This window comes from Tenrec ecaudatus, chromosome 2 (genome assembly GCF_050624435.1).
Source record: "Tenrec ecaudatus isolate mTenEca1 chromosome 2, mTenEca1.hap1, whole genome shotgun sequence".
NCBI lineage: Eukaryota > Metazoa > Chordata > Mammalia > Afrosoricida > Tenrecidae > Tenrec > Tenrec ecaudatus.
This window is the reverse complement of record NC_134531.1, coordinates 215,039,642-215,054,491: the sequence shown is the minus strand read 5'-3', so window position 1 is coordinate 215,054,491 and position 14,850 is coordinate 215,039,642. Positions and strand designations below refer to the sequence as shown.

At 39.9% G+C, this 14,850-nt stretch overlaps 1 protein-coding gene across 2 annotated transcripts in view; it reads right to left on the bottom strand.

Annotated features, from left to right (window-relative positions):
* BRWD1 (bromodomain and WD repeat domain containing 1) overlaps positions 1–14,850 on the bottom strand; it is a 145,428-nt gene that overhangs the window by 130,029 nt on the left and 549 nt on the right. For both annotated transcript variants that reach the window (XM_075542286.1, XM_075542285.1), the window contains exons 3-4: positions 14,730–14,759; positions 14,502–14,561 (exon numbers count right to left, since the gene is read on the bottom strand). In XM_075542286.1, the coding sequence (XP_075398401.1) occupies positions 14,502–14,561; positions 14,730–14,759 (90 nt within the window). The remainder of the gene's footprint in view (positions 1–14,501; positions 14,562–14,729; positions 14,760–14,850) is intronic.

Here is a 14,850-nt window from a genome sequence, read left to right as displayed (position 1 = left end):
GGTCTGTCTGAATAGGACAGGCTGGATGAACTATCTGGAGGAAAAGCAACGGGACCGACAGTTTTGGGGGGACTTGGGGTGGGGGGGTAGGGGGGGTAAGGAAGTGGTGTTAACAAACCCAGGGACAAGGGAAAAACATGGGACCCCAAATGGTAGAGAAGCGGGAGTGGCAGGCCTGGTGGGAAATGATCAAGGGTAAGGTTGCTTAGAGAAGAGGTATACTCTAGCCCAGGTGGCGATGAAGCATGGTAGTAGGGCAGGAGGAAAGTCAAGGGAGATGGAGGAAAGAGCTAGGAGTCAAAGGGCATTCATGGAGGTCTAGATAAAGACATGTACATGCAAATATATATAGGAGGATGGGGAAATAGATCTATGTGTCTATATTTATAGGTCAAGTATTAAGGTGGCGGAAGGACCTTGGGCCTCTACTCAAACACTCCCTCAATGCATGAATACCTTCTTTTATTAAATTGGAACTCTATGATGCTCACTCTCCCGACACAACAGCTGGAGCCAAAGTGGGTGAACAAGTAAATGTGGTGAAGAAAGCTGATGGTGCCCGGCTATCAAAAGAGATAGTGACTGGGGTCTTAAAGGCTTGAAGATAAACAAGCAGCCATCTAGCTCAGAAGCAACAAAGTCCACATGGAAGAACACACCAGCCTGAGTGAGCGAGTGGTCCCAAAGGGATCAGTTACCAGGCATCAAAGAACAAAAAATCATATCATTGACTGCACACCTCCATGATAGAATCGCTGAAGACAAATGGGTGCATAAGCAAATGTGGTGAAGAAAGCTGATGGTGCCCGGCTATCAAAAGAGATAGTGTCTGGGGTCTTAAAGGCTTGAAGGTGAACAAGCGGCCATCTAGCTCAGAAGCAAATAAGCCCACATGGAAGAAGCACACCGGCCAGTGCGATCACGAGGTGCCCAAGGGACCAGGTATAAGGTATCATTCAAAAAAAAAAAAAAGATGTAAGTGTGTGTATGTATGTGTATATATGTGTATATGTATATATGTATGTATATATATGTATATATATGTATATATATATCATATTAAATGAAGGGGGAAGTGCAGAGTGGAGACCCAAGGCCCAAGTGTCGACCAATGGAGATCCCCTCATAGAGGGGTTTAGGAGAGGAGATGGGTTAATTAGGGTGTGAGGTAGTATCGATGAAGAACACAGCTTTCCCCCGGATCCTGGATGCTTCCTCCCCCCAACTACCATGATCCGAATTCTACCTTGCAGGGCTGGATAGGACAGAGGCTGTACACTGGTGCATATGAGGGTTGGAGGTACAGGGAATCCAGGGTGGATGATACCTTCAGGACCAAGGGTGTGAGGGACGATGCTGGGAGAGTGGAGGGTGAGTGGGTTGGAAAGGGGGAACTGATTACAAGGATCCACATGTGACCTCTTCCCTGGGAGAGGGACAGCAGAGAAGGGGGGAAGGGAGACTCCGGATAGGGCAAGATATGACAAAACAACGATGTATAAATTACCAAGGGCATATGAGGGAGGGGGGAATGGGGAGGGAGGAGGAGAAAAAAAAGAGGACCTGATGCAAGGGGCTTAAGTGGAGAGCAAATGCCTTGAGAATGATTGGGGCAGGGAATGTATGGATGTGCTTTATACAACTGATGTATGTATATGTACGGATTGTGGTAAGAGTTGTATGAGTCCCTAATAAAATGTAAAAGAAGAAAAGAGAAAAAAATGATTAGGGCAAAGACTGTACAGATGTGCTTTATACAATTGATGTATGTATATATATGAACTGTGAAAAGAATTGTATGAGCCTCAATAAATTGTTAAAATTTAAAAAAAAAAGGTCATCCCTGCAGGGAGGCATCATCAGGCTGTGACCTGATGACAGGTTGAACTCTACCTCTAGCCAGGAGTGTCTAGTTGGCATATTTAATGCTTTTTGTATTTTCTCTGTGCTTTTATGTTCTCTAAATATTCTCAAATAAATTTAAGTCATTTTTATTTATCATTAAAGAGTCAGTTTAGAGAAAACAAATGAACTCACTTTTTTATTCAAGATTAAATATTTCTATTTAAATATAAGCAAATTAAGATTTTAAATCAAGATTCAACCCCAAGGTGTTTCTCAAGCAAAATGCTCTGAATTGAAATCCTATGAAATATACATTGATAATTAACAGGTATCAGGGAAAAAAAGTGTGGAGGAGACTATTCTAACTTAATTCCTCAATATATTATTAATAGCAAACACATTAATTACTAACAGGCCCTGTTCTGTGCACTGTATATATTCTAATTTACTCAATCTCACAATGCTGTATCTCCATTTTACAGATATATAGGCATTAAATATTGTGCTTAGGACCTTACCGCTAATAGCAGAGCTAAAAATATAAACCCAGGCGGTTTCCATCACTCAGTTATTATGAATATTAACTTAAAAAGAACACCCAGATAATCAAGAACACTGTTAGCATATATTTTTTAATCGTTTTACTAGGGGCTCATGTAACTCTTATCACAATCTATACATACATAAATTGTGTAAAGCACATCTGTACATTGATTGCCCTCATCATTCTCAAAACATTTGCTCTCCACTGAAGCCCTTGGCATCAGGTCCTCATTTTTTTCCCCTCACTCCCCTCCCCACTCCCTCATGAGCCCTTGATAATTTATAAATTATTATTTTGTCATATCTTGCCCTGTCCGACGTCTCCCGTCACCCACTTTTCTGTTGTCCATCCCCCAGGGAGAAGGTCACATGTAGATCCATGTAATCGGTTCTCTCTTTCCAACCCACTCTCCCTCTACCCTCCCAGTATCGCTACTCACACCACTGGTCCTGAAGGTATCATCCACCCTGGATTCCCTGTGTTTCTATCTGTACCAGTGTACATCCTCTGGTCTAGCCAGACTTACAAGGTAGAATTCGGACCATGATCGTGGGGGGTGGGGGGGGAGGAAGCATTAAGAACTAGAGGAAAGTTGTATTTTTCATGGGTGCTACATCGCACCTTGACTGGCTCATCTCCTCTCCTAGACTCCTCTGCAAGGGGAATCTCCAGTGGCCGACAAAGGGGCTTTGAGTCTCCACTCAGCACTCCACCCTTCATTCACTATGATAAGATTTTTTTGTTCTGATGCCTTATACTGATCCCTTCAACACCTCGTGATCCCACAGGCTTGTGTGCTTCTTCCATGTGGGCTTTGTTGCTTCTGAGGTAGATGGCCGCTTGTTTACCTTCAAGCCTTTAAGACCCGATGCTGTACCTTTTGATAGCCAGGCACCATCAGCTTTCTTCGCCACATTTGCTTATGCACCCGTTTGTCCTCAGCGATCATATCATGGAGGTGCACTGTTAGTATTTTAAAGCCAAAGTGAGCCTCCAAAAATTTTAAAACCAAATGCTTGCAAATTGATTAAAATCAACACAAAAAAATGTAAGCAGCTAAAACTTTCATATTCAAATCACATTTACTTACCACATTCATTACAAATAGTAAATATAAGAGTCTTAGCCAAGATCTGAAATAACACTGCAAAACTCACCCAGCATTGCTATAGTTGTTATACAATTTTAACACAAAATTTTAGCATCTAGATTATTACTTTCCCTTCTCTACATTAAAAAGGAAAGATACTGAGCACAAAGTTTTTATGAGGGAGCTTTAGAAAAGTTTGAAGGAAAATTCTATTCTTTTTTTAATTCTCTGTCCACAAACTTTTGAGACCCTCCTCGTATTTCATACATAAATGAAAGATCATCCAAGACATTTAATAAACAATGTGAGTAAGTACTAAGAAAATGTATTAAGCACTAACAGTCATTCTATCAATACACAGTCTATTAGTGAAAAAGCCCTGGTGATAATGTCAGGTAAACACATAAGACTGCTAACTCAGAGGTTGGCAATTCAAACCCTCAGCGGCTTTGTGGCTGAAAGATGGAGCTATCTGCTCCAATGAAGATTTATAGCCTTGGGAATCCCATGTAGGATAGCTGTGAATCTGAATTGACTCAAATGGCCAGGGGTTCTATGTCAGAAACTACACCCAAACCAAGGACACTGCACTGAGTCAATTCTGACTCATAACAACCCTACATAGGGCTACCTAGGCAATAAATCTGGCAGGAGCAGACATCCTCATCTTTCTCCCACAAAGTGGATAGTCAGTCTAACCAGCTGACACTGCCAATTTGCAAAATAACTTGTAAGTCACCAGGTATTCTTACAGGAACTACAGAGGAGATTCAAAACGTTCCACTGAAAATGCTGTGGCTAACACTACCAATAATTATATCCCACATAATTCTTGAAAGATCAAAGTAATTATTCAATTATTAAAAGGACATAATTTGAGACAATTCCTCTCACACTTTAACATTAGGATATTCTGGTTATACTTTAATCTTAGTTATCTATCTTAGAGCTTCCATTAATAAATATACAACAAGTGAGTGATGGCTTTAATAAACAAACTTACTCCTTCAGTTTAGGAGACTTGAAGTTCAAATTCAGACTGCACCAATGACTGGGGCAGTCCTTGGAGAGCTCCACATGTTTTAGTAGCAGTCTTCCCCTAAGTATAGCAGGAGCCCTGGAGCTAAAGGATGTATTCCATTCCTGACTCTGTTTTCATGGTGGTGGTAGATCCTTCTGAATCTTGTTCCCCCTCTCTCCTTTTTATCTCTTATAAATTAACAGGTATTACACAACCCCTCTCCCGCAAATCGCCTCTTACTGGGATCACGACTTTGATAGGATCAAGGGTACTGGATGACATCTTTAATGCTCTTAATGGTTTACCATGTCACATCATGGGGGATCATCACCCAACTGCCACATTATATCATTATATAATTTCCAAGTCACTGAGAATTATGGCCCAAACAATCTGACATTTATTTCAGGGAAGCACAATTCAAATTATGACACCACATAGCACTGAGAAAACAAAGAAAGCAAAACTAAGTGGCATAGAGAGACAATTCCTTCTGTTGATAGAAACAAAATCAGTTGCTTTCATCTCCAGCAGGAAGAATTTCCTAGACTAGAATAAGGAAAACCTGGCAAATTTTAAACAAAATAGCAGTCATTTGTGGACTAGGAATTCTGGAATCCCAAGAAACCTTAGTCACAGGGGGAAAAACTGTGTACCCATTGTCATTTACCAACTGTATAGGGCCAAAAACCAAGGTAAAAACTCTCTGAGAAATTTCTCACTACCAGGTCATTACAGAGCCCTCCAAAGGCTGGAGACAGGACTAACGAGCAAAAAGAACTCTATGCAGTCCAAAAAGGTTATAGTGGGCTATTAAGATGAAGATCTTACATTAAACAGCCAGAAAAAGAGAAAAAAACCTTTAAAACTACAACAATAAGACTCGATTTTTCAACATATGGCAATGGAATGGCATATGTAATAAGTCCTGAAAGGAGGGGGAAAAAGTCGACCAAAGTTTTTGGTCAGTAAAATTATCCTTTAAAGATGTTTAAGATCCAAAGGAAAAAAATGAACATGAATATGAAAAAAAAAACAAAATCACTCTCCTCTCATATTATTTGATCTGTATGCTGAGCAAACAAGCTGAGAGGCTGGATTATATGAAGAATGCAGCATCAGAATTAGAAGACCAGATGAAACAACCTTGCTTACAGGAAGTGAGGAGGACTTGAAGCACTTGCTGATGAAGATCAAAGATTACTATCTTCCTTGTGGATTACAACTCAATGAAAAGAAAATCAAACTCCTGTGCTCACTTTGGCAGCACATATACTGAATACCAAAATCCTCACAAATGGACCAAGAGAGAGAACATCATGATAAAAGGAGAAAAGACTGAAGTTGTTATCACATGGAAACAGCAGTTAAGAGATCAAACAAAGCATTTCATTGGGTAAATCTGCTGTACAAGACCTCTTTAAGTGTTGAAACTCAAGGGGGTTACTTTGAGGACTAAGGTACACCTGACCCAGCCATGGTATTTTCAACTGTCTCACATGCATGTGAAAATTGCACATTGAGTTTAAAGAGGATCAAAGAAGAATGCATTTGAATTATGATGCTGGAGAAGAATATTGAAAGTACCATGGACTACCAAAACAGCAAACAAGTCTGCCTTGAAAGAAGTACAGCCAGAATGTTCCGTAGTGGAAAGGATGGGGGGTACTTGGATTCCCTTATTTTGGACAAAATAAGGTTAAGTGGAGGGGCAGCAAAAAAAGCAGAAGGCCCTCAGTGAAATGTATTAACACAGTGGCTACAATAATAGGCTCACACATAATAAAAACTGTGAGGACGCCACAAAACTGGCAAGTGTTTGTTTCTGTTGTATATCAGACAACTGAGAGTTGGAATCAACTTGATAACACCTAATAACGACAAACCTGCCTTATAAAACTACCCAGATGAGTCCTGCATATCAGAGAATATTACCATCAAAAAAAACAGAAAAATCTATAACCAGTCATTTAAAATACCATAAAGGGTATAAATGAATAAACTTAAGAATTTTTACTGTTCAAAACAAAAAAGTTAAAGGAATTGATAAATATATATAAAAATCATAGTTCACAGGGCAGTAGGGGAACAACTAAAAATTTTACCTTCATTTATTTAGGAAGGGGAATAAACCTAATGAAAGCTATATAGTAATGCAGGTTGCACTCTATAGTGACTAACTAACATACATAAAACTGAAACACAATGTAAAAAAATAGAATGTTGTATTAATCCAGGATGAAGAAGGAATAAATAATGAAGAAAAAGGCTGAACAGACAAAAAAAGCATGGGGCGGGGGGAAGGGAAGAAGATTTGAGGTAATAAATCATCAATACATGGTAGACTTAATTTTTAAAAAGGCTTAGACCCTCCTATTAAAAGACTGCATATAGAAACCTATCCATTTTGGTCATTTGATTCTTCAACCAGAGTGAAAAGTCCATTCAAAGGATAAAGAATGGTCGCTTCAGTAAATGCTACTCGAGGGCTGGATCTCTGCAGACAAAAGAATAAAACTGAACCACATAAAGACTATTAATATTGATCAATGATCTAAATGTGGGAACTCTTAGAACAAAATGCAAAATGCTTTGGAAGCTAGTTTATGACAGTAGACTTAGATAAGAACCAAAAGTATGACCAAAAAATTAAAAGATATATTAGACTTCATCAAACTTTTAAATGTTTGTTCTTCAAAATTATTAACAAAGAGACAACCTACAAAAGGGGAAAAAATTATTTCCTCACAGAAGGCATACAACCACAGGAAAAACATACTCAACTTCATTAACTATTAAGGAAACGCAAATAAAATCACAAAGACACTGAATATTTTGATAAAAAATTCTACATAAAAAACGGAGAACAGAATTTCAAACTCTCGACTCTGACTTCCTAGACACTTAATGAACCTCTGAGTTAACGTTTAAGCTTTAAACCAAAAATACCCTCTGAAGTTTTAAAATCAATACTTAACTAGTAAAGAAATCCTGCCTTGATCACTGTGCTCTTCAGATGAATATAAATGAGAACCAACTGACAACAGTAACTTGAAAGATTCGACAGGAACCTTAGGGGCTTTGAGTTTATGTAAAGGGGATGAAACAACTCAGAAAAAAAGATGAACATGGTTGCACAACTAGAACAATTTAACCAAATGTCACAGTATTGTACATGTAGATGTTGTTGAGGTACATCTTACTGTGCATGTTCTAAGCAAAAAGTAATTTGGTAAAAAGAACAGCGATACCACTTTGACTCCAATTATCAAAATCAAACCCACTGCTTTCAAGTCTACTGCAACTCAAAATAATCCTTCAGTTCAGAAAATTGCTCCATAGGGTTTCCAAGACTGTAATCTTTATGAAAACAGACTGCCATCTCTTTCTCCTAAAAAACAAGTGGAAGATTCTAACCACCAACTTGTCAGTGGCGAATGTTTAAACACTTCAGCACCAGGCTCCATAACTGCCACTAGGACTGTGATAATAAACAAACAAAATTAAGGGTTAGGAAAACTATATGATGGGTTTCAAAAAGTTCTTATAAATCTTCCACTAAATGTTAAGAAAGCTGAGGTGTCCAGCTATCAAAAGATAATAGCATCTGGGGTCTTAAAAGGCTTGAAGATAAACAAGTGGCCATCTAGCTGAGAAGCAACAAAGTCCACACACATGGAAGAAGCACACCAGCCTGTGTGGTCATGAGGTATCAATGGGATCAGGTATCAGGCACCAAAGACCCAGAACAAAAAATCAGATCAATATGAATGAGAGGGAGCACAAAGTGGAGACCCAAAGCCCATCTGTACACAACTGGACATCCTCTCATAGAAGGGTCACAAGGAAGAGACGAGCTAGTCAAGGTGCAGTATTGGCACCAACAGAACAATTTTCCTCTAGTTCTTTAATGCTTCCTCCTCCCCCACTATCATGATCCCCATTCTACCTTACAAATCTGGCTAGACAAAAGCATGTACACGGGTACATATAAGAGCTGGAAACACAGAGAATCCAGAACAGATAAACCTCTGAGGGCCAATAATGAAGAATAGCGACACCAGGAAAGTGGGAAAGTGTGGTAGAAAGGGAGAACCAATCACAATCAACATATATATATATCCCCCTCCCAGGGGGGCGGACATATATCCCATTCTCATGGAGACAGCAATCGGTGTAAGACATGAAAAAAAAGTTATTTACAAATTATCAAGGGTTTATGAGGGAGAGAGGGTGGGAGGGGGGGGAATGAACTGACAACCAAGGGATCAACTAGAAAGAAAATGTTTTGAAAATGGCAACATAATATACAAATGTGCTTGACACAGTAAATGTATGTATGAATTGTAATAAAAGCTTTAAGAGCCCCATTGAAATGATTTAACTTTTAATTTCATTATACCACAGCTTTTTTGGGTTTTCTCAATATAAAGAAACTGGAAACATCATCTAATGCTGGTAGGAATGCAAAAGTCAATTTAGTACTTAAGTTGTTTTAAATATTTTTAATTAAATTCTCAATTGTGAATTAAACAATTAGTAAACAAACTTCTAAAACATTATGTATATAAATATACTTAGATTTTTAAAAGACAAAAATTTAACCAAATTTTTAACTTCAACACAAATAACTTAAAAGTCTCACGTGCACGCTCACACACACACACACACACACACACACAAATGAGTATTTAAAAGCAAAAATCCTTCAAATGAGACTATCAAAAGCAAATCAATCCTACGGCCCCTATCACTGCCACTACCACTAAAGACTCTGTAGGTTTGTAAACTAAGGTGCAATGAGTTTAACACTGAGATGCTAATAGAAAAATAGGCAGTTTGAAAGCAGCAGCAGCTCTGCAGGAAAAATATGAGGCATACAAATGTACAGCCTGTGAAACCCTATGGAGGTGTTCTACTCTGCCCTAAAGGGTCACACTATGAGTCAGGATAACCTGATGGCAATTAATATTTGGGATTTTACAAACCTAGTCCTACCTAATTATCATGCCCAACATTACAGCTCTATTTCTCTTTTCTTTATCCCATACAAATCATGAGGATTCAAATAAACTCTATACATAAACAGGCCCAACTGCTAACTAGTCACTGAAAGATGACTAGTCCCACTTCTTCCAAGAAGCCAAAGTACGAACATACTCTACAGAGCACAGGTTTAACAGCAGCAGTAAGCACTACAGCGGTCAACGATATTAAAATCACCTGACAAGCAGTTTTTAAAAACCTGATGCTAGGCTCTGCCAGATTCTGATTTACTAGTCTATAGCCGGGCTTAGTGAGCCCAAGTAACACGGTGGGTTATTTAAGCACTGGGCTGATAACCCCAAAATTGATGCTTCAAGCCCACGAGCTCCTCAGGAGAAAGCTAAGGCTATCTTCCCCATCCACTCTATGAAGTTCCACACTATCCAATAGCATCATAAGTCAGAATTGCATTTAACAGCAGTGCGTTGGGTTTAGAGCAAGGCTAAGGCAATTAACTTTTAAAATACTCCCAGATTGCTCTAATTCAAAGATGAGAACCACTGAAAGGAAATTTTAGAATCATTAAGAACACTGATAAATTCAAAACATGAAACCTTCAAAGTACTTATCTCCGTCTGTTAAGTCAGTAGTTCCAAAATACCAGTCCAGGATAAAGATATTTAAAATGCACAATGTCACTATAGATTTTTATGTTTGAAGCCTGATTCAAATTAAAAGACAACTGGGAAACAAAATGGAATTCTGAATATGGACTGCAGATACACACATATAGGCATATCTGGAAAATATTTGGGGTTGGGTTCCAGAACACAATAAGGTGAAAGTCTCAATCAAGTGTTACCTTTTTTGTTTCCCAATGGATATGATTTACATCCATTTTAATGATTACAAGTCTATAAAATATAGAATAGCATTAAGAGAAAGTTTGAAATATTATGGAAATTACCAAAATGTGACACGTATACTATTAGAAAAATGTCACCAACAGATTTACTTGATGAGCTGCCACAAATCCTGTTTGTATAAAAGCCCAACATCACAACAGTTTCTGCAGCATGAAGCAAAAACGAAGCCAAAAAAGGCACACCAGTAGTATACACGTGTACATATAAGTAGGTGTCCCCCAAAACCCAGAATCCCCACCAACAAAGCTATGTACTCAAATTTTTGTACAAAACAACCTATCACCTTCAAACTTAACACATTGGTCAAATCTGTGATTCTATTCTTGGAAACAATTTTTCAAACTCATCTGTTTGGATGGCTGACAGCACCTCCCTCATTTTTCTGGGTTTTTTTTTTTCTTCACCTGTTATACTATGTCAAATCGCTGTCCTATCATGTCCCTCTTCATTCATGGAAACAAAAAATTTGCAAGGAGTGAGGTAAGGTGAGTCAGGTGCGTGGGGCAAGAGATGCATGCTGTTTTTTGCCAAACTGGCACATGAGCAGGTGCATTGTCATGGTGGCAAAACCAGTCCCCATCTGCCACAAATCAGGCTTTTGTCGCATACGGTTACACCATCTTTTCAGAACTTCTAACTAGAAAGCACTAACTCCAAATGCATTACGAGTCAACATTTTTCATCCTTTTGGAAAGCTGACGGATGTGCAGAACGAGGTTTGTCATCAATCAACATTTCTCCTTTTTTGAAACAAGAAAACCATTTGTACACTTGAGTTTTTCCCATAGCAGTTTCCTTGTAAGTTGTGTTCAACATCACAACAGTTTCTGCTGCATTTTTCCCGAGGGAGGGAACAAAATGTGAAAGCTTCACGCTTCTATTAAATAGGCCATCACAAAATAGGAGGTTCAAGGGAAACTTTTACGAAAAAAAATCACTGTGACCAGAGAACCTTCCCAGGGAACACCACTGAGTGCACTAACTCGGCACAGAGTTGCTCAATGCTCAACTAGCATAAAAAATGCATACTACAAAAGCTTTTTTTTTCTGCCACAAATCCTGTTTGGGCTTTTTTTGGGGGGTGTACCCCCTATATACACATACATATACAGAACTATACCAATAAACTATGAATTGGATTAGTACCTTTACAGTACTAGAAATGAGTTTTTCTTAGAGTGGCACTCTTAAGAATTTGGGATGCAATGTCAAGTATAAGATTTGCTTTAAAATATTCAGCACAAGACCAGTGGTGTGAGTGGCCAAACTGGGAAAGTAGAGGGAGGGTGGGTTGTAAAGGAAGAACCAATTACAAGGATCTACATGTGACCTCCTCCCTGGGGGATGGACAACAGAAAAGGGGGTGAAGGGAGACATCAGACAGGGCAAGATATGACAAAATAATAATTTAAAAAATTATCAAGGGTTCATGAGGGAGGGGGGAGCGGGGAGGAAGAGGAAAAAATAAGGGCCTGATGCCAGGGGCTTAAGTGGAGAGCAAATGTTTTGAGAATGATGAGGGCAAAGAATGTACAGATGTGCTTTACATAACTGATGTGTGTTATGAATTGTGATAAGAGTTGTATGAGCCCCTAATGAAACAATTTTAAATTTTTTAAATAAAACATTTCAGCATATTAAACCAATAAAACAATTTAATGTCTGAATTTTGCTTAAAAACCATCTAGACTGGGAGACAGATGTACAGACACAACATTTGTTGATAATCACTTAAGTGGTTTTTTGAGATTCCTTTCTATTCTTGGTGTTCATAAAGATGCTTTGAATTTTAGTAGAGCTTTGAATCAATTCTAGCAAAACAGTCCAGACTCCCTTCCCAAACCTCCTCACAAAAAAAAGCAAAGAACTAAAGGTAACTTTTCAATAGTTAAAAAACCATACCTGTTTCAAAATCTATGGGATTTTCTCTTCAGGAGCATGTCAGGTAAATGGTAGTGTTTTCTGCATTTCTATTATTTACCATTACTAACCAGAGTAAATGAAAACACAGCGCAGTCTTTTAAGTTTTTTGATTTAAAACCGTGTCAAATGGTCAAACTCAAGACTAATTTTGCCATCATGCAGAAACTTTAGAATTCAGTTCTTTGAAAAATGCTATTTTGGGGGTTCATGAGGGAGTGGGGAGAGGGGAAGGAGGGGAAAAAATGAGGAGCCGATATTAAGGGCTCAAGTAGAAGACAAATGTTTTGAGACTGATGATGGCAACAAATGTACAAATGTGCTTGACACAATGGATGGATGGATGGATGGATGGATGGATGGATGGATGGATGGATGGATGGATGGATGGATTGTGATAAGCATTGTACGAGACTCCAATAAAATGATTTAAAGAAAAAGAAAAATGCTATTTTTCTTTGTGTTACAAAAAATTGACAACTGAAATAGAACCCTGTTACTTTCACCTAGTTTTAAGTATGAAGTTAACTGTTCACATACAGATGACAAGATGCTTTCATAAAAGGATAGTGAATACCCATTAGAAGTTCTGCTTATAGGTTTTAAAAATGATCACTCAGTCTCTTTTACTTACGCAAGATCCTAAAATTGACCTAACTGAAGAATTACATTATTCTAATACACAAGTTGCCAAAAAATATTTTCCTGCAAAATGTTCTATAAGGGGCAAGAAATTCCTGACGTTGACTGTAGAAAAAAATTATATAAGGGCAAGTAACTGCTTAGAGTACAAAGGAAAAAAACTGCACTACAATCTACAACATAAAAGCAAAAACAAACCCATTGCCACCTGAATGGGCAGCAACTGGAGACCCTACAGCTGCGGTTCTCAACCTGTGGGTCGCGACCCCTTTGGGAATCTAATGACCCTTTCACAGGGGTAGCCTAAGACCATAGGAAACACTTATTCTATCCATCTCCAGGTGGGTCCGACCACATGCAGATACGCCCACATAGGAATACCCGGCCTGAAGACTGTTATCCATGCTTCAAGACAATTTGAAATAAATACTTCACAATATATAAATATTGTTTTTGTGATGAATCATTATGCTTTATGTTCAATTTCTAACAATGAAAATACATCCTGTGTGTCATATATTTACATGATGATTCATAACAGTAGCAAAATTAGTTATGAAGTAGCAATGAAAATAATTTTATGGGTGGGGTCACCACACACGATTAACTGTATTAAAGGGTCGCGGCATTAGGAAGGTTGAGAATCACTGCCCTACAGGATAGAGAACTGCTCCTGAAGGATTTTCTGTGCCAGCAAATCTTTACAATCCTGGGAGAGATTTAAAACTCCGATTTTGGCATTAGCAACGTAACACCACCTCCCCAGTGGCACCGGGGATCCTAACATTTAAGCTGTTTTTCCTTTTTTTAAAGAATAGCCTCAAAAAAATAAATTAAATAAAGGGCATCCACTAGACAAGTAAGCTTCTTAAATGGTATGTTCAGCAAGACCAAAGCTCATCAAAGTAGTGCAACTTTCTACAGCATGCAACAAATGTAGTTTGTTGCAGCAAAAGTTGAACCAGTGGCAGAATCTCCAAGCAACAGTATTTTTATTATGCAGTCGAATAAGGAAGGGGGAGGGGTGCTAAAGAGTAACACCTCTTCACCTTCAGAAAGCTAGGATTTTATTCCTAGGGAAGAGCGGTCGGAAGACTTGGGCGGGATAAAACGAGGAGGGGACCAATCAGAGTTAGAGTTACACGTCCGCTTTAAAAAAAAAAAAAAAGAAAAACAGGCTGAACCACCTCACTCGACTGGCTGTGTCTCGCGCGCACGCGCACGCGCACACCCCGCAAGCACACGCCACACGCAGCACCTGGAGACCCACCCCCGCAGTGAGACATCCGCGAACTCGCCCTCCCGCCGCCCCCCAGGGCGGCTTCCTTCCAACACGTACCCAGTGACCTCAAAAACAAAATCTGATGGCGGGGCGCAGTCGCGCTGTCACACTGCCGCCGGCGCCACCCCGCCCCCGCCTCCGAAAGCAATGTAAACACGATTCTCCCCGAGCGTCGGGGTCCACGAGGGGGGCGGGGTGGCTGCACTGACAACCTGGGGACGGACAATGTCAAAAAAAAGTCTCACCAATTCCTCGTAGCTCCGGTTGTGCTCATTGCCCTCCCAATCCAGCCTCTTCGGCAACAACTGGAAAGACACGAAATGCGCACGAGTGACTTCAGCTGGCGTGTGGGCGCACCCGGGGGGGCGGGGGGACCCGGCGAGCATCACACGGGGGGCAAGGTCGGGAGGAGGGGACGCGGCGGGGCGGGCGGGCGGACGCGCGGAGGACGGGGAGCACGGAGAAGCACAGACCTGATACTGCTCCAGCTCCTGCACCAGCACCTGCAGCCCAGGAGACGCGTAGTTAGGGGGGTCCCGGGACCGCGCACCCACTCCATCCAACGCCCTCCACCCGCGAACCCCGGCGGCGGCG